At 53.4% G+C, this 22,082-nt stretch overlaps 8 protein-coding genes across 8 annotated transcripts; 5 read left to right on the top strand and 3 right to left on the bottom strand.

Annotated features, from left to right (window-relative positions):
• Positions 1-1,338: 1,338 nt before the first annotated feature.
• On the bottom strand, positions 1,339-4,470 carry PHACADRAFT_130433 (uncharacterized protein). The gene is made up of 2 exons (XM_007401108.1): positions 4,374-4,470; positions 1,339-4,321 (listed from the first exon to the last, which is right to left on the bottom strand). Exons 1-2 carry the CDS (start codon positions 4,420-4,422, stop codon positions 2,067-2,069), a joined length of 2,304 nt encoding a protein of 767 aa, XP_007401170.1. The 5' UTR covers positions 4,423-4,470; the 3' UTR covers positions 1,339-2,066.
• Positions 4,471-5,086: 616 nt separating this feature from the next.
• PHACADRAFT_264439 (uncharacterized protein) lies at positions 5,087-6,173 on the top strand. The gene is made up of 3 exons (XM_007401109.1): positions 5,087-5,126; positions 5,176-5,238; positions 5,290-6,173. Exons 1-3 carry the CDS (start codon positions 5,111-5,113, stop codon positions 6,033-6,035), a joined length of 825 nt encoding a protein of 274 aa, XP_007401171.1. The 5' UTR covers positions 5,087-5,110; the 3' UTR covers positions 6,036-6,173.
• Positions 6,174-6,654: 481 nt separating this feature from the next.
• On the top strand, positions 6,655-8,252 carry PHACADRAFT_264441 (uncharacterized protein). Its single transcript, XM_007401110.1, has 8 exons — positions 6,655-6,783; positions 6,836-6,858; positions 6,914-7,058; positions 7,112-7,133; positions 7,182-7,448; positions 7,500-7,560; positions 7,608-8,073; positions 8,125-8,252. The coding sequence occupies exons 1-8, from the start codon at positions 6,712-6,714 to the stop codon at positions 8,176-8,178; spliced, it is 1,110 nt and encodes a 369-aa protein (XP_007401172.1). The 5' UTR covers positions 6,655-6,711; the 3' UTR covers positions 8,179-8,252.
• A 417-nt stretch (positions 8,253-8,669) lies between these two features.
• On the top strand, positions 8,670-10,847 carry PHACADRAFT_213748 (uncharacterized protein). Its single transcript, XM_007401111.1, has 6 exons — positions 8,670-9,114; positions 9,170-9,198; positions 9,250-9,443; positions 9,503-9,626; positions 9,682-9,924; positions 10,006-10,847. Exons 1-6 carry the CDS (start codon positions 8,793-8,795, stop codon positions 10,723-10,725), a joined length of 1,632 nt encoding a protein of 543 aa, XP_007401173.1. The 5' UTR covers positions 8,670-8,792; the 3' UTR covers positions 10,726-10,847.
• A 2,144-nt stretch (positions 10,848-12,991) lies between these two features.
• On the top strand, positions 12,992-15,898 carry PHACADRAFT_213749 (uncharacterized protein; the record flags this gene model as incomplete). The annotated part of the gene is made up of 12 exons (XM_007401112.1): positions 12,992-13,014; positions 13,074-13,323; positions 13,386-13,406; positions 13,465-13,664; positions 13,717-14,077; positions 14,138-14,147; positions 14,206-14,297; positions 14,352-14,442; positions 14,510-14,740; positions 14,790-14,989; positions 15,052-15,180; positions 15,239-15,898. 12 exons carry the CDS (start codon positions 12,992-12,994, stop codon positions 15,896-15,898), a joined length of 2,268 nt encoding a protein of 755 aa, XP_007401174.1.
• Positions 15,899-16,136: 238 nt separating this feature from the next.
• On the top strand, positions 16,137-18,477 carry PHACADRAFT_178606 (uncharacterized protein). The gene is made up of 4 exons (XM_007401113.1): positions 16,137-16,292; positions 16,348-16,578; positions 16,628-17,273; positions 17,330-18,477. Exons 1-4 carry the CDS (start codon positions 16,218-16,220, stop codon positions 17,353-17,355), a joined length of 978 nt encoding a protein of 325 aa, XP_007401175.1. The 5' UTR covers positions 16,137-16,217; the 3' UTR covers positions 17,356-18,477.
• Positions 18,478-18,897: 420 nt separating this feature from the next.
• Positions 18,898-19,867, bottom strand: PHACADRAFT_166553 (uncharacterized protein; the record flags this gene model as incomplete). The annotated part of the gene is made up of 5 exons (XM_007401114.1): positions 18,898-18,971; positions 19,021-19,242; positions 19,293-19,381; positions 19,555-19,731; positions 19,782-19,867. The coding sequence occupies 5 exons, from the start codon at positions 19,865-19,867 to the stop codon at positions 18,898-18,900; spliced, it is 648 nt and encodes a 215-aa protein (XP_007401176.1).
• Positions 19,868-20,633: 766 nt separating this feature from the next.
• Positions 20,634-21,992, bottom strand: PHACADRAFT_188361 (uncharacterized protein; the record flags this gene model as incomplete). Its single annotated transcript, XM_007401115.1, has 4 exons — positions 20,634-21,189; positions 21,243-21,397; positions 21,453-21,770; positions 21,824-21,992. 4 exons carry the CDS (start codon positions 21,990-21,992, stop codon positions 20,872-20,874), a joined length of 960 nt encoding a protein of 319 aa, XP_007401177.1. The 3' UTR covers positions 20,634-20,871.
• Between the last annotated feature and the right edge of the window lie 90 nt (positions 21,993-22,082).

Raw genomic sequence — 22,082 nt, forward strand, 5'->3', positions numbered from 1 at the left:
GACTGGACAGCAAGCTCATAACATACTTTGCAGTTCATGACCAAGAGTTATCAGGATAGGAAGAGTTGCAATATATGATATTCTGAGCACTCAAATACATAGCAGGCTGAGCAGCAACAGGATGTAGGGCACACAACTAGATTTAGAAGGCAGGAAGAGCACCAACATCCAAATGCAAGATGGAGTCTAGCCAGCTCTCATTACAGGAAGAGTATGAGGTGTGGCTGCAGTGACTGCTACATTAGTTTGAATATGAGCAGTACAGAAGGGAGGGAAGAGCCATTATAATGTCTCAAATGGCAAGCACATATCAAGAGACCACATTTGATGTATACCATCACCTCTACAGCACCAGTCACCTCTGGACCATCTTCCAAAGCAAGCAAAGCCTTGTATAGTCCTAACAATGTTGTTTTGAGGTGCACAGCAGACCATCGGACATCACTAGTTCACTTGCACCATGGTATCTTCCCAAGAGCAGAAATAGGTGGCCATAGAAAGATAGCATGACTGGCAAGAGAATTTAATTTCTAAAAATATAAGATGTTAAGAAGCAGAAGCTTATGGTACAGAGAAACGATGCGTACAGTCTTGTGGGGCAGGCTCAAGATGTGTTGCATGAGTACGTGTATCTTTGGAGCATGTACTTTGGGAGCCTCTGGGTTGCATAACAAATGGCTTCTAGGCAAGCTTAATATAGGGAACAGACATTCAAAGTGACTGGAATCCATAGAGAGATGCTGGGCCTAGGAGCAGACAAGATATCGGAGGGGTGGGCACGGTGGTTGGGTGTGTAGAGAAGATGAAGTCGCATGCGCATGCACAAAAGGCAATCCAAAACAGGCAGTTTGCAGATACGGCACACAAGTCTGGCCTCGATCTCATCTAAATCGCATTGGATAGTTCTAAAACTTGGAATTACAGTAAATGGAGCTCATCTAAGTATTTCGTTACAGCCGATTTTAGTACCAAGTCCATATGTCCGTGTTATGCATAAGATATTGTGGGGTGGTCCGCTTCCTGGTCCGGTCCGGTACCTGATTGGATACAGTATACGGCAATTTAATGATAACCAATATCACTTGGAGGTAATATTCATCTTGTTCCAGTTTGAGTCGCTTCCACTTACTCGCCCATATCCCGCCCAAGAATGCCCCCGAAAGCAGCAGCAAAAAAGGGAGGAAAGCCTAAGAAAGAAAAGCTCTTCCACCCTCTGTCGCGCAAAGCAGATCAGCTGGTGAGGGCGCAGCATCGGAAAAGCAGACTACGGGAATCAGCCAAGGAAAGAACAAAAAGGCAGGAAGTTGAAGGTATGCCTCTCGATCTGTAGCATATCGTGTCGCTAAGAGTGTGACTTAGCGGATATCCACAGCTTCTTTTTTCATGCGACACCGCGGGAGGGGGTCCTAACTCTCGAGGACCTTCATACGATAGTACGCAACGTCTGGCTTGCTAGGTACGACGGAATGCTCGAAGAGGAAAAGGCCGCGAGAAGACCTGGTCGCCCGAAGAGTGCTAAGGAACAGAAGATTGAGGAGCTAAAGCTACGAGAGAGCGAAGAGTATCGCACGGGTCTAGGTGCGCTCTGTGCAGCATCGCTCCGTACCGCTCCCTCACTCACTTCTTTACAGAGGTCATAGATCTCACAGAGCCAGCCAATGTAGCTCTGTTTAAACAGTGGGATCAAAAGTCGCCATCATTTATAAAACAGCTGCGCTCCATCCGAATCTTCAGCTCCTCGTCCGAGGCCTTCGCTGTGGCAAGGTGGGGTAATCACCCTTCGCTACCTAAGCTTCCGAAGCCGCAGCCAATAATCGCAGCAACAAACGCTCCATCGGCGAATTCGGAGGATGTTGTCATGGATGAGCTCGAAGCACCTTTATTACTCGATCCTATCTCTCGCTTCTCTTCAACGATCACGGGGATGGATGAAATTCCTGCACAATCATCTGTACAATAATCTCGACTACCCTGGATGATTACAGAATTACCATATCACAGAACACAGACTCCATGAGCATTTGCTCTCGGGACGTCCAGACGACGAAAAATAAATTGAACATTATCTATGACGCATACACCACTTCGACAAACCTATCGTCATCTTCCGCGCGACATTCCATCACATATCCCGACGGCGACGCATCGAGCTCCCACTCCCTCCTTAGTCTCCCGTAAATAAGCTTGAAACTCGAATGCGCGCCCTTCTCCATCACTACGTTCAGTGCCACAGTAAATCCAGCGACTGCCTGCACCGTGGTCGGTATCCGCATCTCCACACGGAATTTCACAGGCTTGACCGTTACCATCGCCCCCGCCGGGTCTCGCGTCTCCTCCAGCCTGCACTTGAGTATTCCCATGCCCTCCGCCTGCACGAGCGTTGCAGTAACGCCCATTTCCTCGAGGATCCGCTTGCACTCGCTCCGCGTAACCTGTGCGTCCTGGGTGGAGAGCAGCTGGTACGACGCAGGTCCGAAGCGGAAGAAGCCCCCGAACCAGCTGCGTTTCGGCGTCGAGTTTAAGAAGTACGATCCACTGTCTCCGGAGGACGAACCAGACGAACTGGTCGATCGATCTGACCGGGTGCTGTACTTCTTGCGCAGCTTCGAGTCTCTGCCCCGCCCCTTAGCGTTGATGGATGGCTCGACGATTGAAACGCGCTTATCGGTGCGGCCGCTGTCCGCTGTGCTACTGCTCCGCAGCGACGACTTGCGTTCCGGCCAGTGCTGATCTGCTGACAAGTACTCCGACACGTTCTCCTTGTCCGTGTGGCGCCGTCGGATGCTGAGTGGACGTGTCGTTTTGCCTGCGCGTACCATATCCGCGAAGGTATCCATGCCTGCAAGGTAGTCGCCCGTGCCCGCGCGCACGTTGAATGGCGTACCGAGATTGACAGTCAACGGCGTAGGCGGCGGCGGCGCTGTCGCGGCAGGAGAAGGTGCCGCGCTTCCCGTGGACCGCTTCTGGTTCGAACGGCCGCTGGTCTGCATGACGTTGAGGTGCTCGACGATCTGCTGGAAGAAGTTCTGGATGCGCTCGTCGCGCATCTCCGGGGCATTGAGCTGGCTAGCATCGGGGGAGGCGAGGGACTCGACGTCGCTAAAATCTCCCCGGGCAGACGATGTCACATCGGGGGTGAAGACTTCGGACCCAGTTGCGGTCAGCTGGCGAACGTTGCTCTCAGGAGTGGTGTCAGGCTCAGACCTGCGTGCCCGACGGGGAGTGGGCGGTCCAGTGCGCGGTGGAAGATCCTCAGCGATCCTGACTCGCTGGCTCTTCTTCTTGGCCTTCTTGGTCCTCCGCTGTTCCGCTTGCTTCTCCTCGTCCTCGTCGTAGTTCTCTAGACGCTTGGCGCGATAGCGGACAAGCAGGTGGTAAACGCCCTTCTCCCGGGTCTGTTTGTCGCTAGTGAGGTTCTCCTTGAGCTGCACGTCGGAGACTCCCGGCCAAAGGGTACGGAGGTTTGCAAGAATGTCTGAGTCAACGTCATCGTCGCTGGGTAGAGGACGCGCAATATCATCGAGGCTGGGGGCCTCGTAGGGCATCACCTTCGGGGGTTGAGACGTATAGAAGGGATGCTTGAGGATCTCGTCCACAGTGATGCGCTTCGTGACGTCCTTCTCGAGCATTCGCGAGATCAAGTCCTGTGCGCGGGAGTCAACTTCCCTAGGCATGATGTACTTGCCGATCTTGACCTTCTCAAGGAGCATGCCGAGGTCTTCGTCGTCGAATGGTAACCGACCAGCGAGCAGCGCGTAGAGAATTACACCGCACGACCACACGTCAGAGCAAGCACCGTTGTACGACTTGCCCATGATGACCTCGGGCGCGGCATAGTGTGGGCTGCCGCATGCAGTCTGTAGTAGATCGCTCTTGCCTTGCCACGCGGCCATGCCGAAATCCGCTACCTTGATGTTCCCATCGCGATCGAGGAGCAAGTTTTCGGGCTTGAGGTCGCGATGTGCGACGTTGAAGCGGTGGCAATAGTTCACGGCGGTGATTATCTGTTGGAAATGCCCAAGCGCTTCGGAGGTAGAGAGACGGCCCTTGTCGCAAAGGTAGTCGAAAAGTTCGCCGCCTTCGACATACTCGAGGATGAGGTACAGCTCCGTAGATGTCTCCCAAACGTCGTAGAGGCGCATAATGTTCGGGTGCTCGATCAGCTTCATGATCACGATTTCGCGCTCGATGCCGTGCAGAACACGCTTGGCTTCTTCATCCATATGTCTCAGCGAGAGACGGGAGTTGAGCACGCTCTTGGAGACGATCTTGACCGCGGCGTATTGGCCGGTCTTCGAGTGACGAGCTATGCGCACACGTCCTGTGAACATAGCATGAGCTTTGCATAAAGATAAACATGTCGTATTATTGACCTGAGCTGCCCTTTCCAATGGTTCTTCCGATTTTCCAAAGGCCAATCATCTTCGGGTCGTTCTCCTTTCCGACGCGGCGAGAAACGCGAATGTTGTCGGCCATGTCGACCAAGATGTTGACAGAATGAAGTGCGCACTAGTCTTGCAAACGTGGTGGTCGTCTAGAACTAAGCGTCCTTGGAAGGCCCAACGCACGACTCTGGGCTGACATGCGTTTGAGGCTGACCTCGAGTCTGGATTGAAATAGGGTCCGACTGGACTGAAATACCAGTGATATGAATATTAGGAAAAGCCGGAATGTAAAATATAGCGTTCTGGTTATGCTGACCTTTCGACTGCATACGATTGAAGCATTGCAGAGGGACGGCTCAACAGGCCTCGAACCTCCATGAGCAAAACTCTATGCTTACCTAATATGGATTCACGGTGAAATCATTGATGGCGGGACATGAGCGCCGCCCCGACGCCCCGACGTTGGTCAGCTTCCTGCGCCATCGACCATGACGCTGAAGCTGAGATTGAGCTCGTCGCCGGACCCGACATCGCCATTTTCATGGGACAAAGTCCCTGGCAGTCCTCAACCACCTCCCGAGGCAGACCAATCCAACCCGTCCTCGCCGGCGCCGACACAATGGCTGTCCGCGCGTGACATGAAGGTCTTTGGGGCCTCACCTCTAAAGTCCACAGTTGGTATTGTGAAGTGCAAGGACTGCGAGAAACCAATCCTGCGCAGCGCTATGGCAGAGCACGCTGGTGAGTTGCACATGTTCGTAAGTGGCGACGGTCTCGCTCAACGTCGTAGATGCGTGCCTGAAGGTACGGAATGCTGCAAAAAAGGGCGGCAAGGGCAAGGTGGAGCCTATTGGTGTGTGTGCAATGTTTCTGCTACGGTGCTTCAGATACTCATCTGCACCAGTAAACGGGAAGAAGCGTAAAGCCGATGATGAAGAGCCACCACACCCAGACGAACCACCCAAGAAAAAGAAACCCTTACCAAAGGTCACGAAGGGCAGGGCAAAAGGTCCTGTGGACCTCGATCGACAATGTGGTGTTATCAACGATAAGGGCCTGCCGTGTTCGCGCTCTCTGACGTGCAAGTCGCATTCAATGGGCGCAAAACGCGCCGTGCCCGGCCGTTCTCGCAAGTACGATGACCTATTACTGGATTGGAACAGGGAGCACAACCCGAACTTCGTGGAGCCCGTGAAACGAGAGTCAAAGCAGGAGAGAAAGGAGCGCAAGGAGAAAGAGAAAGCTGAGAAGAAGCGGCTCACGATGGAAGCTGCTGCTGCGGCAGGAATCGACGTCCCGAAGAAATCGGGCGGGGCGGGTGGTACGAGTACGAAAAAGTCCAAGAAAGCGGCGGCCTCTACCGCCACGACGATCGGCGCCGCCGCCATCGCCGCGAGTACGAAGCCAGACGATGGCAACGACCTAGAGGACGTCGATTCCGAGACGGAGATGGATGCCCTTGTCAACACCGTCCGACACGCTCAAGAAAAGGGAATGCTAGGCCAGCCGCTGGCAGCACCCTACGACGCCAGTTCTTGGTTCGTTGTGCGGCGGGAGCGGGTGCGGACGTGCCGAGATCTACTTGCTCTTGCTCTCATGCCCTCAGCGCGCGCTGCCGCGCCTGGTGCTCCTGCAGCAACTCGGCTATGATTTATCAGACACAACTGATACCCTGCCACATGACGATACCCTTTCTACCGACCTTAAATCCCTCTCCCTCCATTGGTCGAGACAGCTGTAATATCACTGGCACAACGAATCCTTGTACTACCGGGTGCTAGATGCACAATAGAATATATCATACACGACGATCGAAGCTAGTCATGTTACCTCCTTGCCTGTTTCTCCGGGTCTTTAGACATGTCGACTAAGCCCAGCACCAGATTATCATGCGGTGTGGTGCAGGTACCTCACGCAGCCCGAGGTTCGGAACGGTGATCAGCATTTCAATCCACGCAGTGGCAGCAAGTCTAGCCCGAGCGAAAACCGCGTTTGAAGGCGTGTCGAGACCAGCAGCCCTGTACAAATGTGGTATGTGGTCGTCCCACCAAGCACCAACTGTGATGATGTAGGTACGGTACGCGGTGCGTTCGCGGACCGACGTGCCTACTTATTGCGCAAAACCCTGATGGACACCCCACCAAGTGACCATATCGTGACCATGTCGGACCATCCTTCAAGCTTCAAGGACTGACCGGGGGAACGGATGATAATCGTGGAAGATAAAAGGACGCACGGCCCCCAGGATCCGGGACGCGTACGGAATCTCCTCTCACGCATTGCTGGCCGCAGGAGGTGAGGAATACGAAACCAGTGATATATCCTCATGGCATCGTCGCCGTTCACTCTTCGCTGGGGTGTTATTGCCACAGGCTGGATCTCACAGCAGTTCGTGAAGGTAGACAGACTTTTGTTTAAGGCCGCCATAGTTCTGACTAGCAGTCTCCCAGGATGCGCTCTTAGACCCCGCGACGTGCGTACCGAGTTCTGCTGAGCAGTTGCAACACTTACCCTCGCTTGTCGGGCAGCCGAGATGTGCACGACGTCAGGCACGTTGTGGCAGCGGTTGGCTCCCGCAATGTCGAGAGCGCAAAGAAGTTCATTGAAGTGTACGCGAAGGATGATAGCAGTATCAAGGCGTACGGAACGTACGAAGAAGTCTGTGCTGACCCTGTAAGCGACCACTCTGGCCTATATGGGATGCTCACGTTCATACATGTGCACAGGACGTCGACGCCGTCTACATAGGTAAGCGTCCTCAAAATTGTGTTACCGCTGTACCAACCTGGAATACAGGCACGCCGCATACCTTCCACTACGAGAACGCTCGGAGTGCACTGCTGAATGGCAAACACGTCCTTTGTGAGAAGGCGACGACGTCGAACGCAGCAGAATTACGCGATTTACTGAAACTCGCAAAGGAGAAGAACTTATTCTTCATGGAAGCGCTGTGGACCCGTTTCCAGCCTCTCACGCTGGAAATTAAGCGAATTGCGGAAGATGGAAGCCTGGGACTGCCTGTCGTGCTCCATGCGGATCTGTCTAGTGACTTCGACATCGAGAGTGAGCTCTTAGCAGAGACTGACACATGATCGAGCTTACACAGGAGGGCAGATATTCCAAAGACCCACAGAATTCTGGATCCAAGGCTCGGAGGAGGGGCTCTATTGGACCTGTAAGTCACTTTGGCACCCGGTGTATAAATGCTGACAGATAGAGCAGCGGGCCTTACCCAGTGGCTTGGGCAGTCATTGCCCTCTATGAACACCCGAAAAACAACAAGGCCCGCCCAACTAGTGTCACTGGGTCCATTGTCAAGACTCCGCTGACCGGCGTTGACAGCAGCACGTCCATCACGCTCACCTTCAGCGAGACACTGCAGGCGCAGGCCATTTTGAGCTGCAACATCCTCGTGCCCTCGCCCACACCCGCTGTGACAATTCGCTACCAGGGCGGCAACATCCTTATCCACCCGCCCATCTTCAAGCCGCCGTCATTCACCGTGCAGTACTTTGACAAGCCCGGCAGCGGTAACATCGTACGCGAGGTGACACAGAAGAGCAATATCCCTGGCGGCGGATGGCATTACCAGATAGACGAGGCCGTGAGGTGTATCAGGGACGGCAGGATCGAAAGTGAGATTTGGAGTCACGACAAGAGCCTCTTGCTTATGGACATCTTCGATGCGGTATGTTTTCACATCCGAACATGCACAGCATCGATTGAATATAGCACGTAGGTCCGCAAACAAGGGGGATACGAGCTGCCAGAAGGCGTCGAGAAAGTGCGGTAAAGAGAAGCTTTATTGTAACAACCTGATGCACAACACATGATAAGCGTTCGGCATGAGACGCGTCGTATATGAACTTTATAAGACTTTGGGTGTGAGCCTACAAGGAACTTCGTCAGTATATGCCATGAACGAGGACGTCGTAGACAAACGAAGAGTCAGTCAAAGCGAGCACACTGCCAAAGCAGCTGCCCGAAGGTAGCTGAGATAAGTTTCTGCACCGTAGGTTAACCCCACTAAAGCCAAATGCCTCAAACATCACGCGTAGAAGGATTTTCCAGCAAATAAGATATCAGAGAAGATACTCACAGTAGCGTAGCAGAGGTGAACGACGCTCGCAAAGTTGTCCCGCCACAAGAGCATGAAACGAGAGCGCAAAGGGCGAAAAAATAAACGCCTTTAATTTATAGCAGAATTTCCAAAACCAGACTCCGCCTAAAAGTTCAAAAGGTGCGATTAGATACGCGCTCATCGACATCTCTGCTCGGACGGCGCGATGGCGAGTCCCATCCTGGTCTTGCACCCCCAGGTCGCCGGCGACCTACACACGGCTCAGACTATTCGAATACACTCTAGCCCACGCCAGCTACCACCCCTGTGCATAGAAGAGGCTCGACATGAACCCTGAACGACCAGCAACCTCCAAAGCTCGAGGTATCTGCAAATATTACCTGACTCCCCGGGGGTGCTTTACTGGAAAGAATTGCAAGTTCCTTCATGGCGAGCAGGAGAGCTTGACCCCCTATGACAAGAACAAGACTTGTCGTTTCTATGTCGCAGGGTTCTGTAAACGCGGGGCAGGTTGTTGGTTTGTCCATGCGCTGCCGGAAGCGTCAGGCTCTGGAGAGCGATCCCCTCCTGTGAAGCCCGAAGCAGAGGCGGGGGATGATGATGTTTGCTGCATCTGCTATGAAAAGCCTGTGACATATGGCCTTCTTGGTGAGCATTTGCGCGTCGTGTTACCAATCGCGTCGCTGAGTGCACTTGCTTCCAGGCGGTTGCAGCCACATGTTCTGTCTTGAGGTATGTGTACACGTCGGCACGTGTGATACCGACTAACTGCTATTTATGCAGTGTATCAAAGGCTGGAGAGAGCGCAAGGGCAAATCTGAGGGTGTCATATGTTCCGGCGTGATCAAGATGTGCCCATTATGTCGCGCCGCCTCGAAGTTCGTGACGCCGTCTAGCGTCTTCTATACCCAGAATGATCCTCGCAAGACCGCTCTCGTAGAACAGTACAAGTCCAGTATGGCGCGTGTTCCGTGCAGGTAAGTCTGGGACTTGATCAACGCCGAATCGCCGTGCAATAGGCTGACTATGGGTTAAGGTTCTTCGAGCGGTCGCTTCCCAATAATCGATACTGTCCATTTGGGAATGATTGCTTCTATCAACATTGTAATGAAGACGGGACGCCCTACGACTTCCAGAAAGGAGTCGAATACTACATGAGGGTACGTCCATCTTTACACCACAACGGCTGAACTTGCGATGCCCATCATTTTGTAGCAGCGGAAAAGATATCTAGACGCGAACGGCGCACCGCTGGGGCGACTGCAAGCAACAACATCTCTTCTGCAAAGTTTACGACACGAGCTCGACAGAATTCAGACCAGCTTGGAAAGCATACCAGGGATTGATAGCATTCCCGACGGCGCTCTGGATGATGCCGAGGATATCCTCACCGAGGCCGACCTTCGCTTGAGTGACGATAGGTTGCTACCTGTCCCTCCATCTATCCGCACAACGTTGGTGAGTGATCATGCTCCGTTGCACATACGTGTCTGATTATGGCAGAGGGAGCTGATTGCTGCTTTGCGCCCCCAACCATAGGCTGAGAGCGTCATGTTCAGCACCGCGGCGAGCGAAGATTTGTCATCGACGGCGCAGGAACCTTTGTATCAGGGTGATCATCCGACTTCCCAAGATGAGTCGCTTAACAGTCTCGCCGCCACAGTGCGGACAATAGTAGAAGAAGTCAACTACTTGATGGATGACACCGAGCGGCTCACATCGCCGAGCTCTCAGCCGTCTCCGACAGAAGAGTTGTACGAGTTGCTTCCTCGGTCGGAAGACGTCCGCCCGATATTCGATCTAACGGCGACCACCGCCGAGGAGGAGGTAGTGCTCGACTATGGCGTGGAAGAACCCCATCCTCCTCTTGACCACAGCATAGACCAAGGGCCACAACCGGCTACTATTGTTGAAGTGCCAGCATCCGGGGAAGACGCCTCAGCATCCGCGCCGACGCCAACACCCGAGCAGGAGCCCCTCGTAGCGGGGCCGCTAGCTTCGATGCAGGACCCTTTGAGCGAGGCGACGCCTGCAGCGGCGCCGGAAGTTGTGTATGACAGCGACCCACCATTCAGAACGGATGGGCGCGGGCGTGTCGTGTGGAGTAGTGCTACCGTAAGCACGCGAGGCCGCAAACATACTTCCATTCCAAGTGGCATGGTCGCAGCGTCTCTACCTCCGCACCGCGACGTGCCTCGAGATATCGCGCCATCCGCCGATCACGTCGCCAGCCGCTCACTGGAAGGCAGAGTCGTGTAGACTGCGAGGACATCACAGATGCTACTTTCCTGCCACCGTCTTCTACCTGATGTGCAATGGAAGTGGCTGTACCTGTCTAACGTGTGTGATGCTACGAAAAACTACATCTGACTTGAGAGTGGTTCCGCCGGCTGCTGCATCTGCTTCGTCTGGAGGGCCGGAAGCTGACTGAAAGACCGGAACTACCGAGTACCGAGGAACGGTTACTCAAGGGGATGTTTACGGACCGCAAGTTCGGTGTTCAAGCTGTGTCGGTTGCCCGCCTCGATCGTTAGAGTTTAGATCTGTAATCTGTTCTCCACCGAAAAGCACCGAACGCGTTCGTGGGCGACTTTAGTTGTCACCGATCAAAGTCGGCACGTTTCAATGTTACCGTCGGCGGCGGCGGAAGGAAAGAAGACGCTTGCCATAGGTGCCAGACAGTTTGGCGGCGTCGGGATGGCGGGCAATGAGAGGCAAGGCGTGAATGCATGATGGGTCGCGGCGGCTCCTGCAATTAATTCTTGATTTCTTCACAACGCGGCGGTTAGCACTGCAAGTTGGTCGCGCTCAGAACATCGGGACTGCGTATATACATCCACAGATTGCCCTGTGGTCGTTCCGTTGCAATGCGGAGTGACCAAAGCGGCGGACATAACGTACGTAACTCGTGACAGCTGCGCGAAGGGTCTAGATAGATGCATAACCGTTTCTTACCTTTCGGCGCCATCCAACGAGCTTACACGCGTATGCAACGAGGACTCGAGTGATACTTGGCGTCCCTGAGAGTGGCAGTGATTTACGAACGACACCGAGGGTGCCCTGGGCCGTCGTCGTTGTGAGCGAGGATCCGGCGGTGGGTCCGATTTCCCGGGAACCTCGGAGCTGCCTAATGAGGGATTATTAGGCGTCCAGGTAAATTAACTGGACGACCGCGCTTTGTCGCGAGACGCGCTCTTACGTGGCCAGCCAGTCGTAAGTTTCTCGGTAAGTGGTCAATGTTGTCGCGGCTGTGCCGGGTACACGCGGGGCACGGGGCTAACCATGGCCGTGATGCCACATACAGGCACAACTAGATATGGTGTGCCAGAAAACCTCGCATGATGTCTTCGCATGGACTCTGACGATGCCAGATATCGCGACGTCTCGCTCGCTGTACGAGGTCTCATTGACGGTGGAAAAAGAGCTCATGTAGATGACAAAGCGGCGGCCGACTCGCTTTCCTTCAATGCAATCGTGATTCACGTTCGACGTGCCTTTGCAGAGCATGTGTATGCCGAGTCGGGAGTTGGGATATAGTCCGACTCGGTTAGCATCGTTGTATATACCAGCGGCCACACGCGAGAGGGAAGCTTCCTTACCGTCTCCCCCACTGCCGTCTCAATGTCCAACGCGCCGACTGGAGCACCACGCTCACGAACTTGTTCGCAGCCTCGCGTTTCAGATCAGCTTGATCTGGACGCCGGCCCTAGATTCAATCTCTAGCCGCCACTCTATTTGTGGTAACCACTGCTTAGATGACACCGCAGGCGTTTTGCTACAGGGGGCGCCACGGCTACTTGGTGGCCGGGTGCTAACCTTCTGAACCCGGCCAATAGCAGATCCCTCTGATAGGAACGAATGGCCGACATGTCCCTGTAACTCAGTTGGACACGACGACGGCGCTGGACAGCCATATTCGCAATAAAGAGCGTTCTCTGGACAAGTGCCATTCAGTTGCCGCGGTAAAACCTTGGCCGTCGGCAGTCGTCGAGCAGATCCGATTTCTAGCGAAACGATTCGAAGTGCACATTGTGACATTGCTGCGCTTGCCCTGCGCTCACCTCTCAGATCATATAAGTACTCCTAATCGTTTGGGTCTGGCCGCCCTCCATACACTTTCGTCATCCCTGTCTACCATGTCTACCGAGAGTATCGACAGCCAACCACAGTCCTCGAGCAGCCCGAACGCCGGAACGAGCAGCCTCAGCCGATCGCCGAGCCAGCAACGAGCCTCGCTACCTCGCGAGCGTAAGGGCGGTCTGTCGTGTGCAGAATGCCGAAGGTAGTCTATTCATGTGCTTGGAGCCATGCTTTGCTGACTGATGCAAAAATTTAAGATCTAAATTGAGATGTGACCGGTACGTTTACTTTACTTTGTTTGATTCGATACGGCGTACTTATGCCGTGTCAAGCAACGTGCCGTGTCAAGCTTGCGTCCGGCGAGGGTGTGCAAAGCTCTGCCCTAACGGTCCGTCTTTACTTAGTAGCAGCCTACAATAGCCAAATGACGCAGCCTTTAGGCACAATGGCCGCGACAAAAGGCAATAAGTGAGCATGCTCCGGCGCTGCCTCTATTTTTGCCAAGAATTTCTCACGTGTCCGCGCAGAGCCCTGCAGTCGCATGCGCAGAAACTTGGCGAGCAGGTTACTAATATGTCGGCAAAAATAAAGGAACTCGAGTCTGCCCTTGCCACTGCTCACCTGCAGATCCAAACGCAGTCTGACCCGCCAGAAGATGCGGCGGCGAAGAAGGGATGCACCGGTTCTAGACGCCGGTCATACGGCGTAGGAGCAGGCTCCCTCGCTATCAATAGTGAAGGGCTCGCAAGATACTATGGGGACACATCCGAATCAGAGGTGAGCCGCTGCCCAGCCCCGGTGCGCAGTTGCTCCCGGTCTCTGACACTTACGACCCACAGTACTTCTTTGGTCTGCTACCGGTACGGATGATCCCCTGCTTTTTCCGTATTTCAGTCACAAATCTATTGATCATCTCAGAACGGTGGCGGGTACACTACTTACTATGAGCCTGACCTCCAGGAGCTGAATCTTTCTCCGGAAATCATTTTATTGTACAACGCATACCCATTTGGGTTGCGCAGCCGGCTCTACACCAAGAATATCTTCATCTCTTATCTTCCCCGTCGAGAGGAGGCCATGCAGACAATAGAGATATTCTATGATAGGTTTGGCTTTCTGTAAGTCTTCTAAATTTCTCGCCGCATGTTGCCGTTCACATCGGGCATCTAGTCACAATCCTGTGTCATACGAAGACTGCATGGAGGATCTCATAGGGAGTATCTACGGATCCTCGAATGTGCCCTCAGTAGAACACGTCCATCCGCACAAACTCGCCGTCTTCCTCGGAATACTCGCCATCGGGCACCAGCGCAGCGTCGACTTTGAGACGTCTCAAGGTCTGAATCTCAATGCGGAGCGATATTACGTATTATCGTGTGCTGCACTATGCTTGACACCCATTATGGCCGAGGCGATGTGTGCCACCGTCCAAGCGCTGTTCCTGGTTGACCGATATGTCTGGTCTAGCACCCGGCGGGCATGTGAGGAACTATGGCTGCTGATCGGTGTCATGGCGAGAGTGGCGCTAAGGGTAAGCTAAGTCGCATTGGTTATTGCCTTGTGCCGTTTCTCACCTGAAAGTCCGCCCCAGATCGGACTACGTGAGTAACTTCTTGACGCTGCTTCTTGCTCGTTCAGCATCCTCATGCAACACCGCAGACCGTGATGGTGCACAATTTAACCTGGATGCGGCCGAGTTGCGGCGACGTAGGCTGATTTTCTGGGAACTCTATCGACTGGATGCCTGGATGGTAATTAACTCCTGCACTGCTACACATCAATTTCTGACTTGAAGTCCTCACCAGAGCTTCGTAACTGGGCGGGCACCAGCTATCAACCTATCAGACACGGACACTAAGTTTCCGGAGTATGATGGTGACCCTAATCTGATGTCGTGTAAGACACCGAAGTCTCTTTTTCCCAGTAAAAAGGTATACTCACAACATGTTCACCACGCTTGCAGACCCATACTGGAAATACAGGCACGCCGCCGCGTGTCTATGGCCGACGATCAAACTAGCGGCCGCCGAGGTTGCTTCTTACGAAGATATAATGGCTCTCGACCGCAAGATCCGCACCTTTCCTGTGCCTACGCATCTGCAAGCGTCTCTTCAGGGCTCGACAATTTGGCAGTGGTCCACTGACGCGGGGCAAGCCATCCAACAATATTGCATCGTAGCAGATAAGGAGCTTAGTAAGCGGAAGTTCTTTCTACCGACGTTCAATTGCTTACGGAAACATAGACCTACTATTCCTGCACCGGAACTACGTGGCCGTTGCACTGCATTCAGGCGACCCTCTTGCGCACAAATTTGGCGGCTCAGTTCTAGCAGTCTATCGATGTGCCACACGCATGTGCTTTGCGCTTCGTGACCTCTACAAGCTCCACCCCAGAACCATCAGCGGGATGTGGCATTTCTGGTCCGGAATATTTTCTGCTTGTGTGAGTATTGGTCATTAGGACACATCCATGATGAAAGCCGTTGATATATCTGGCCGATGCAGATCGTACTGGCCGCGATACCCATCGTAGCGCCGAGCTGCGCCTTGGCACAGAACGCGTTGACGAACTTCAAAGCGGCGCGCCGGCTATTTATTGAGGGTGCTGCATCCTGCCATAACCCAAATACAGTTGTACGTCCTCTCTCGCTTATATGTCATCAATTGGTGAAACATTTGGCTGTCTTCACAGGAGATCTTACAGAAACTGGAGCGTCGTGCTGAGAATAACCTCATGGCTTATTGGAGCGACCCGCTTAAGTACCGGTGTATACCTGCGCTGCCAGGCGAGATCGACGAGCTCAGGCTACTCGGCGGTCAGGAGATCGTGATCCAGCAGGCGGCGCGTTCTCTTTCACGCTCCCCGGCTCCTCTGTCTTCGCAGGTGTCGCATATGCGGGCCCAGCCACATCACGCGCAGCCACACGGCAACATGTCAGGCGCGTTCAACGATGCCGCAGGAACTTCCGCTTCGTCACCGTTGATGCCCGTGCAGTCATTCGACGTAGGCCTCGACGAGTTTGACTTCACCGACCTCGAAGGCGCCTTTTTGTCTTCGACTATCCCTTCGTACGAGCAGATCATGCAAACGACTTCGGCAGGGCCGTATCCAGGCTCCTCGATGCGCACGCATGATTTTAGTCCTGATCCGAGTCGCGGCTTCCATCCCGCCAATTTTCCTCAGAACAGCGGCTCAGGGCGCCCTGAACACGCGGAATATCCTCCGCGGGGACAGCAGCATATGAGCGGGCTTGGCAGCGCTGATTTTGACTGTGGTCCGGATGTCTGGAGCTCTTTTGTCGGTGACTTGACCGGCAGCAGCCAGTGCTCACCGTCTCAATATGGCATTTGAGGCTGTTAATTTATTGGGGCACGTGTACACACTGTATCATAGTCATGTTATGGACTTCTCGTCTCAAATGTATACGAAGTGAGACATTCTACTTGCTCGTGGATCGTTGTGGCACCTTGTGTGTTGGACACGGGCCCGTCATAGACCGTGCAGCACCCTGAAAAGGCAATCTGGAGATAAGATCAACAGCCCGCATCACGATGACTAACCGACTCTCAAGACCAGACTCTTCTGACTTGCGCTCTCATCTCTCTCTTGCCAGCACTCGTGTGGCCTGCGTGTTCTCGTTTTTTGCCCTTTGGCTGCACAGCGAATAGACATGATTGCAGTTCAGCAACCCGTGCCTCTTCCGGATGCCCTTCAGGTCCCTTCCAATGCCCCAGAACACTGTCCGGTATGTCTGCAGCATGCTTTGAGAACTGGAATTGTAGCCACTAACATCTTTTAAGGGCACTCAATCAGAGCTAGCAGGGAAAGCTGATGCCTGTGCTGGATGCCCCAACCAAGATGTCTGCGCTTCTGGAGCTACTCGCGCACCTGATCCGGCAGTGCCACTAGTCCGCGAGCGGATGGCGACGGTGAAGCACAAGATCTTGGTTCTCTCTGGAAAGGGTGGTGTAGGAAAGTCGACATTCACTGCGCAGCTGGGATGGGCATTTGCGGCAGACGAAGACGCTCAGGTATGTGCCCCGCCGATTTACCACACGACGAGCCTAACCTCGCTCACAGACGGGGATTATGGATGTGGACATTTGTGGACCCTCGATACCTACTATCCTCGGTATCGCATCTGAACAGGTACATTCGTCGTCGTCCGGCTGGTCACCAGTATATGTTCAAGATAACCTAGGCGTCATGTCCGTCGGCTTCATGCTTCCATCCTCCAAGGATGCTGTCATGTGGAGAGGTCCGAAGAAGAACGGCTTGATCTCGCAGTTCCTCAAGGATGTCGACTGGGGCAACCTCGATTACCTGATAGTCGACACCCCGCCTGGCACGTCAGACGAGCACTTAAGCATCGTGTCATACCTGAAGGAGAGCGGCATCGACGGCGCGGTGCTCATCACGACCCCTCAAGAAGTCGCCCTGCAGGACGTGCGGCGCGAAATCGATTTCTGCCGCAAGGTTGGCATCCGGGTGCTCGGTCTTGTGGAGAACATGTCCGGCTTCGTCTGTCCTAACTGCAAGAACGAGTCGCAGATCTTCAAGCCCAGCACGGGTGGCGGCCGCCGACTGGCAGAAGACATGAAAGTGCCCTTCTTGGGAGCAGTACCGTTGGATCCACGCATAGGCAAAAGTGCAGACTATGGAATCAGCTTCCTCGATGAATACCCCGATAGCCCTGCTACAACCGCATACCTCGATATCATCGACAGTGAGTCTTCCTACATCATCATAATTCAACATATATCCTCTAATGCGCGCCTGCAGAGATCAAAGAGCAATTGGAGAACTAGCTCGTGCACATACTTCATTTGTTGCATCATCAGGAATCATGCGTGTATCCATAGTACATTTGTTGCATTATCTACACCTTGGAATATAAATACAGGGTCCATCTGATTTCGTTCTAGGGTAGTCTATTGTGTCGTGTTCTAGATTTGCAAGTTGTTGTCCCGCAACCCCACAAAGAAGGCTACGAACCTCATAGCGTGAACCGCCGCTCCTTGTCGTTCTCCTCTGGACTCGGGCTCTCTGTGCTCTCCGTGCCTCTGATCTCCCGCGGCACCTCCGACCGGACCGCCTCGTCGCCCGTCCGCTGGTCCTGCACGATGTACTTGCCGATCGGGTTCACGTCCGCGAGCCCACCCGCCTTGCCCTCCGCTGTCTCGTACACCGAGAGCGTCGATAACGTGCGCAACAACCGGCGTACCTCCGCGGGGCCTACGACATCGGATTGGCCACCCATGGCGTACATCGACGCCGTGCGATGCCGAGCCGGTACAACGTACTCGCCTGTAGACGGAAACGCAACAGTACTCTTGCCCAGTAGTTGCTGCTGCTGCATGTCGTCTCCGGCAGGTGGCTGGCCCACTGGCGGGGTAGTGGCCTGCTTAATTGAGTACGTCGAGCTCGTACGGGAAGGGTGCCCGAAGATCGAGCGGCGCGAGTATTTGATTACGGGGTCGCTCGTGCCAGGGAACGCGACGCTGCCCTCTGGTATACTCGGGTGCATCGTGCCTGGCTCCATGCTCGCCTTGCGCGAGACATTCGGTCTCCCAATGGAATCAGAGGAATGCACACGAGCGAGCTGACCGTGGGTGAGCATAGGTGAGTCTGCCGAGTCTGTCGCCTCGATATCCTCGTCGATGAGATGTATCCGGCTGCCTTCTGTCGTTTCGTAAAGATTCCGCACTTCTCTTCGGCACGAGTACACCTCGTGTACGAGTGCATCTCGGTACTGCTCTAGTGTCTCGAGCTCTTCGATGGCGCACCACCTATCGAACTTTCGTTGACAAGTCGGCTCATCGTCCTCGTCGTGGTACGTCGCGAGCCATGGGTGCGCTAGTGCTTCTGCTGCATTTGGCCGATCCACTGGGTCGAATGCTATGAGACGACCCAGGAAGTCTAGAGCTGGAGATGAGATATAGTCAGTGTTGCATGCAGGAAGATTGCACACCCTTACCCTCAGGGTCTGCGGTTGGCAGAATTTTTGTAAGAGGTTGTGGCTTCTTGTATGGCAGCGATCGTACGTATGCTCGAGCCTGCAAGATATGAGCAGACAGCCAGAAGGAGCATAAGTTTTCCCACCTTTTCGCTCCCAATTCTCTGCATCACTTTATCTATAGGAGAGCCTACGAAAAGCTAAGCATGACAGCGACATATCAATACTTCCATAGTGACTCACCGAGAACGTCCAGTATTTTGTTCAGTTGGTCGACTGCAGAGCATGCCATTGTTAATTCACGTATGCACTAACAAGACGCTAGAACGAATAGCTAACCATAGCTAGGTCGTGGTTAGATCAGGCACGTTATCAAGGAAGCCGTACGCTATGCTCACTCCTTTCCCTTGAATAACGGCTTGCCGAGTATGAGCTCCGCCACTATGCATCCTGTTGCCCAAATATCGACTGAACACTGATGAGTGACCAGGAGATGATCCATGATGATAGAGATTACCTGCCGTGTCATATCGCCGATATGCGAGCATGATTTCAGGGGCACGGTACCATCGTGTTGCAACATACTCTGTCATCATCGTCGCAGTTTCGTCATTCGCGGCATTGAAACCTCGGCTCAAACCAAAGTCGCAAATCTTCAGCTCGCAATCGGCATTGACAAGCAGGTTACCGGGTTTTAGATCACGGTGAACTACTGAGGCCGAGTGAATATACTTCAAGCCTACAGCTATCTGTCAGTAGCTAATGTGCATGAGGGTCCTGAAAACGCACCTCGAAGAATTTGGTAAACAAAGTATTGTACGTGCTCGACCGTCAGGGACTGTCCAGACTTGATAATCTGATGTAAATCCGCTACATGTCTATCAGTTATACAGAGTACAGCAGCTCGAGTTGTAACGTGCCTTCCATAGGCTTGAGCGCGCTTATCGATCAGTATTGTGCGAATGCTGCGATGTTGATATTCTCACCTCCATGAAGATATAACTGGTGCCCATTCAATACTGTGATACAATCAAAATACGGATGTGCTCACATCTCATCGTGGTTCGGAGAAATGTCTACGTCGATTAGACCAGTGATATTCTCGTGCGAAAAGTGCCTCAATAGAGTGAGTTCGCGGAGGGCCCGTTTGGCTAGCTGGATCTTCTGCGTCACCCGGTTCACCATCTTAATAGCAACCGGTTCGCCCGATACTTCATCCACAGCCGAGCTTCGTACAAGCTTGAGACCCCAGAAGATATCACACGGCTGTGAACTCACATAACATAGCCATATGCACCGCTCCCCATCTCGCGGATGAGTTTCCATCGTCTCTCAACGTGAAATACTTTCCCAAACGATGACATCAACGAATGGTAGCCCCTGTAAAACCGAACAGCGTTCTAACCATGTAAGGGAGCGCAGTGCACTGGTAAACATACTGTCGTTCTGCTATCCCCCCCGCCTGATCTGCATTCTCACGCGACGGGCCAGAGTGTCGTGTGCGCGAACGACCACGTCTACCACCAGAAGAGCCCGGCGAGGGCAGAGACGAGGATGACTTATTACGACGTGTTGCCCCATCCTTCGCTTCCTGCTTCTCCGGTGTTCCCGCCGCTGATGACACACCAGCCTTGGCGGTCTTGTCTGCTGGGCCGGTTTCTGAGATGTCCGTCGACTGGGCCATCGCTGACTGCTAGCGAGAAATGGAGGTCAAGGTTCCAGCCACAGCGGGTTACGTGCGGAAGTGAGACCCGCGATTGGCCGCGTCGGGCGGAGTGTAGGCGGCCTGAGACTTTTGCAGGCAGGGTAGCTGATAGAGATGATGTCGAGAGACACGTAACAGGAGAGGTACGAGGAGATAGCGTCCCCGCTTAGATTAAGGTGGTAGAAGGGCGGAATGCATAACGCTGGTATAATCTGATTAGATAACCGGCCTCAGAAGTGCGATCCGAGCTGCCAGACACTGAATGCATACGAAATACTCGCAAAAATATGTGCGGTAATGTTAGAGCTTTTTTTAACAGAGGATTTGAAGCCTCAGAGTGAACGAAGTCACCGGCGATATTACACCTTCAAGCTAGCCAGCACGGCAAATATGTCGCGTAAAGTGACTCAACGACACTCAACAATGTCCAGAGAAGCAATCCGTATCGTTCCTAAATTCGGAGCCCCATGACGCTACAAATGCCCGTATGAACCAGCCGATAGGCAGTACTGTGACACATACGCTAACGCATGTTCGTACAGTAGACAAACGAATAAGCTACTATTGCAACATGGTAACATGCGTCGACAATGTGATATAAAATATGACAGAAGAAACAAGACAGAGAGAAGAGATATAGGGAGCGATAGAGAACGAGTATAACTATCGTAGCGTCCGCAAAGCCTCCCTCACCGTACTCCTCGAGTCACCGAGCAATCCCAGCAGCTGCCATCTGTAGTCTCTCGTTTCGCGATCTTTCAGCGGCAGATCGTCATCGTACCCATCATTGTCTCCCACAGCCAGTCGCATCGCTGCAGCAGATCTATTCGGGAGCACAGCGGGCGAGATGGTGAAGAGCGTTTCGAAGGAGGCAGCAGAGAGGTGACTGGTAGTGGACCTTGCAGAGGCTTTGATAGATGTAATGGCGTGAGAGGTAGAAGTCAGAGAGAGAGCTTGTGTGATAAGCTGCTTAAGCTTTGCCTGCAGAGATATGTCAGAACTGCTCTTTTTGCGCAGCGATACCACGAGCGCACCTCAAAGGCGTACATCATGAGGGAAGCAACCGTTCTTGGCGGCGGGCCAAGATTATGCTGAGCTGAAATCAAATTGATACGCTCTGCTATATGCTGCAACGTTGGTGCCCTGGTGACCGACGCTAGATGCAATGGCATGCGGCTCCCCGCAGGCTCTAAGGTTTTGTCGCGTCAAAATACACTTTTCTAGTAAAGCCAAATGGAATATACCTCCACGTTCGAGAAGAAGAACGACACCTCTGTCAGCAGCAATCTCGTCTTTCTCTCTTCTCGGGCTGCGTTCTGTACTCAAAGCCAAGGCATCTAAACTCCGCAGGCGGTCTCGTTCGCGCTTGCCCATGCCAATGGTCCATCGCTTGAGTCTCGTCGACCTCAGGGTTTCAGACTCATCATCATCCTCGCCTTGGTATGGTAGCGTTCTGCGACGCTTTCGTGACGGCGGCTTTGGTGCGTCTGGTGGTGGTGTGGGAGGCGCAAGGTGTGCGGAGGGGTCCAGTAGTGAGACGATAAACGAGTTATGTAGTTGCACTACGGAGACGTTTAAGCCACGCCTGGGTTCTGGTGAGACGAGATATGCTTACAAAGTGGTATATTGTCCTTCCCGAGGCATTCCTTGATTTGTTCATCAAGCTCTTCTTGGGATATTTGAGCACTAAAGTACTGCTGCAGAATCTTGTAGTAGGTGTCGGCCTTCGGTCCCAGTGCCTGGCCAATTTGCGCCTTGATAATGGTCGTTGACGACAGCGACATTACGCATCCAACAGAATATATACAGTCCCGCTGCAAGTGGTATCCTAGGGTATATGGGCCGCAGAGGTGGAGGTTTGGACTTAGGTACGG

The sequence above is a fragment of the Phanerochaete carnosa genome (genome assembly GCF_000300595.1).
Source record: "Phanerochaete carnosa HHB-10118-sp unplaced genomic scaffold PHACAscaffold_12, whole genome shotgun sequence".
In the NCBI taxonomy this organism is placed as follows: domain Eukaryota; kingdom Fungi; phylum Basidiomycota; class Agaricomycetes; order Polyporales; family Phanerochaetaceae; genus Phanerochaete; species Phanerochaete carnosa.

Coding starts and splice junctions, on each gene's coding strand:
- PHACADRAFT_130433 (XM_007401108.1), bottom strand. CDS start 4,422: ATGATTGGCCTTTGGAAAATCGGAAGAACCATTGGAAAGGGCAGCTCA. Junction 4,322..4,373: donor CATTGGAAAGGGCAGCTCAG/GTCAATAATACG, acceptor CTATGTTCACAG/GACGTGTGCGCATAGCTCGT.
- PHACADRAFT_264439 (XM_007401109.1), top strand. Junction 5,239..5,289: donor GGGCAAGGTGGAGCCTATTG/GTGTGTGTGCAA, acceptor CATCTGCACCAG/TAAACGGGAAGAAGCGTAAA.
- PHACADRAFT_264441 (XM_007401110.1), top strand. CDS start 6,712: ATGGCATCGTCGCCGTTCACTCTTCGCTGGGGTGTTATTGCCACAGGC. Junction 6,859..6,913: donor GCGCTCTTAGACCCCGCGAC/GTGCGTACCGAG, acceptor CTTGTCGGGCAG/CCGAGATGTGCACGACGTCA. Junction 7,449..7,499: donor TAGTGACTTCGACATCGAGA/GTGAGCTCTTAG, acceptor ACAGGAGGGCAG/ATATTCCAAAGACCCACAGA.
- PHACADRAFT_213748 (XM_007401111.1), top strand. CDS start 8,793: ATGAACCCTGAACGACCAGCAACCTCCAAAGCTCGAGGTATCTGCAAA. Junction 9,444..9,502: donor ATGGCGCGTGTTCCGTGCAG/GTAAGTCTGGGA, acceptor CTATGGGTTAAG/GTTCTTCGAGCGGTCGCTTC. Junction 9,925..10,005: donor CATCTATCCGCACAACGTTG/GTGAGTGATCAT, acceptor CCCCAACCATAG/GCTGAGAGCGTCATGTTCAG.
- PHACADRAFT_178606 (XM_007401113.1), top strand. CDS start 16,218: ATGATTGCAGTTCAGCAACCCGTGCCTCTTCCGGATGCCCTTCAGGTC. Junction 16,293..16,347: donor ATGCCCCAGAACACTGTCCG/GTATGTCTGCAG, acceptor ACATCTTTTAAG/GGCACTCAATCAGAGCTAGC. Junction 16,579..16,627: donor CGGCAGACGAAGACGCTCAG/GTATGTGCCCCG, acceptor CCTCGCTCACAG/ACGGGGATTATGGATGTGGA.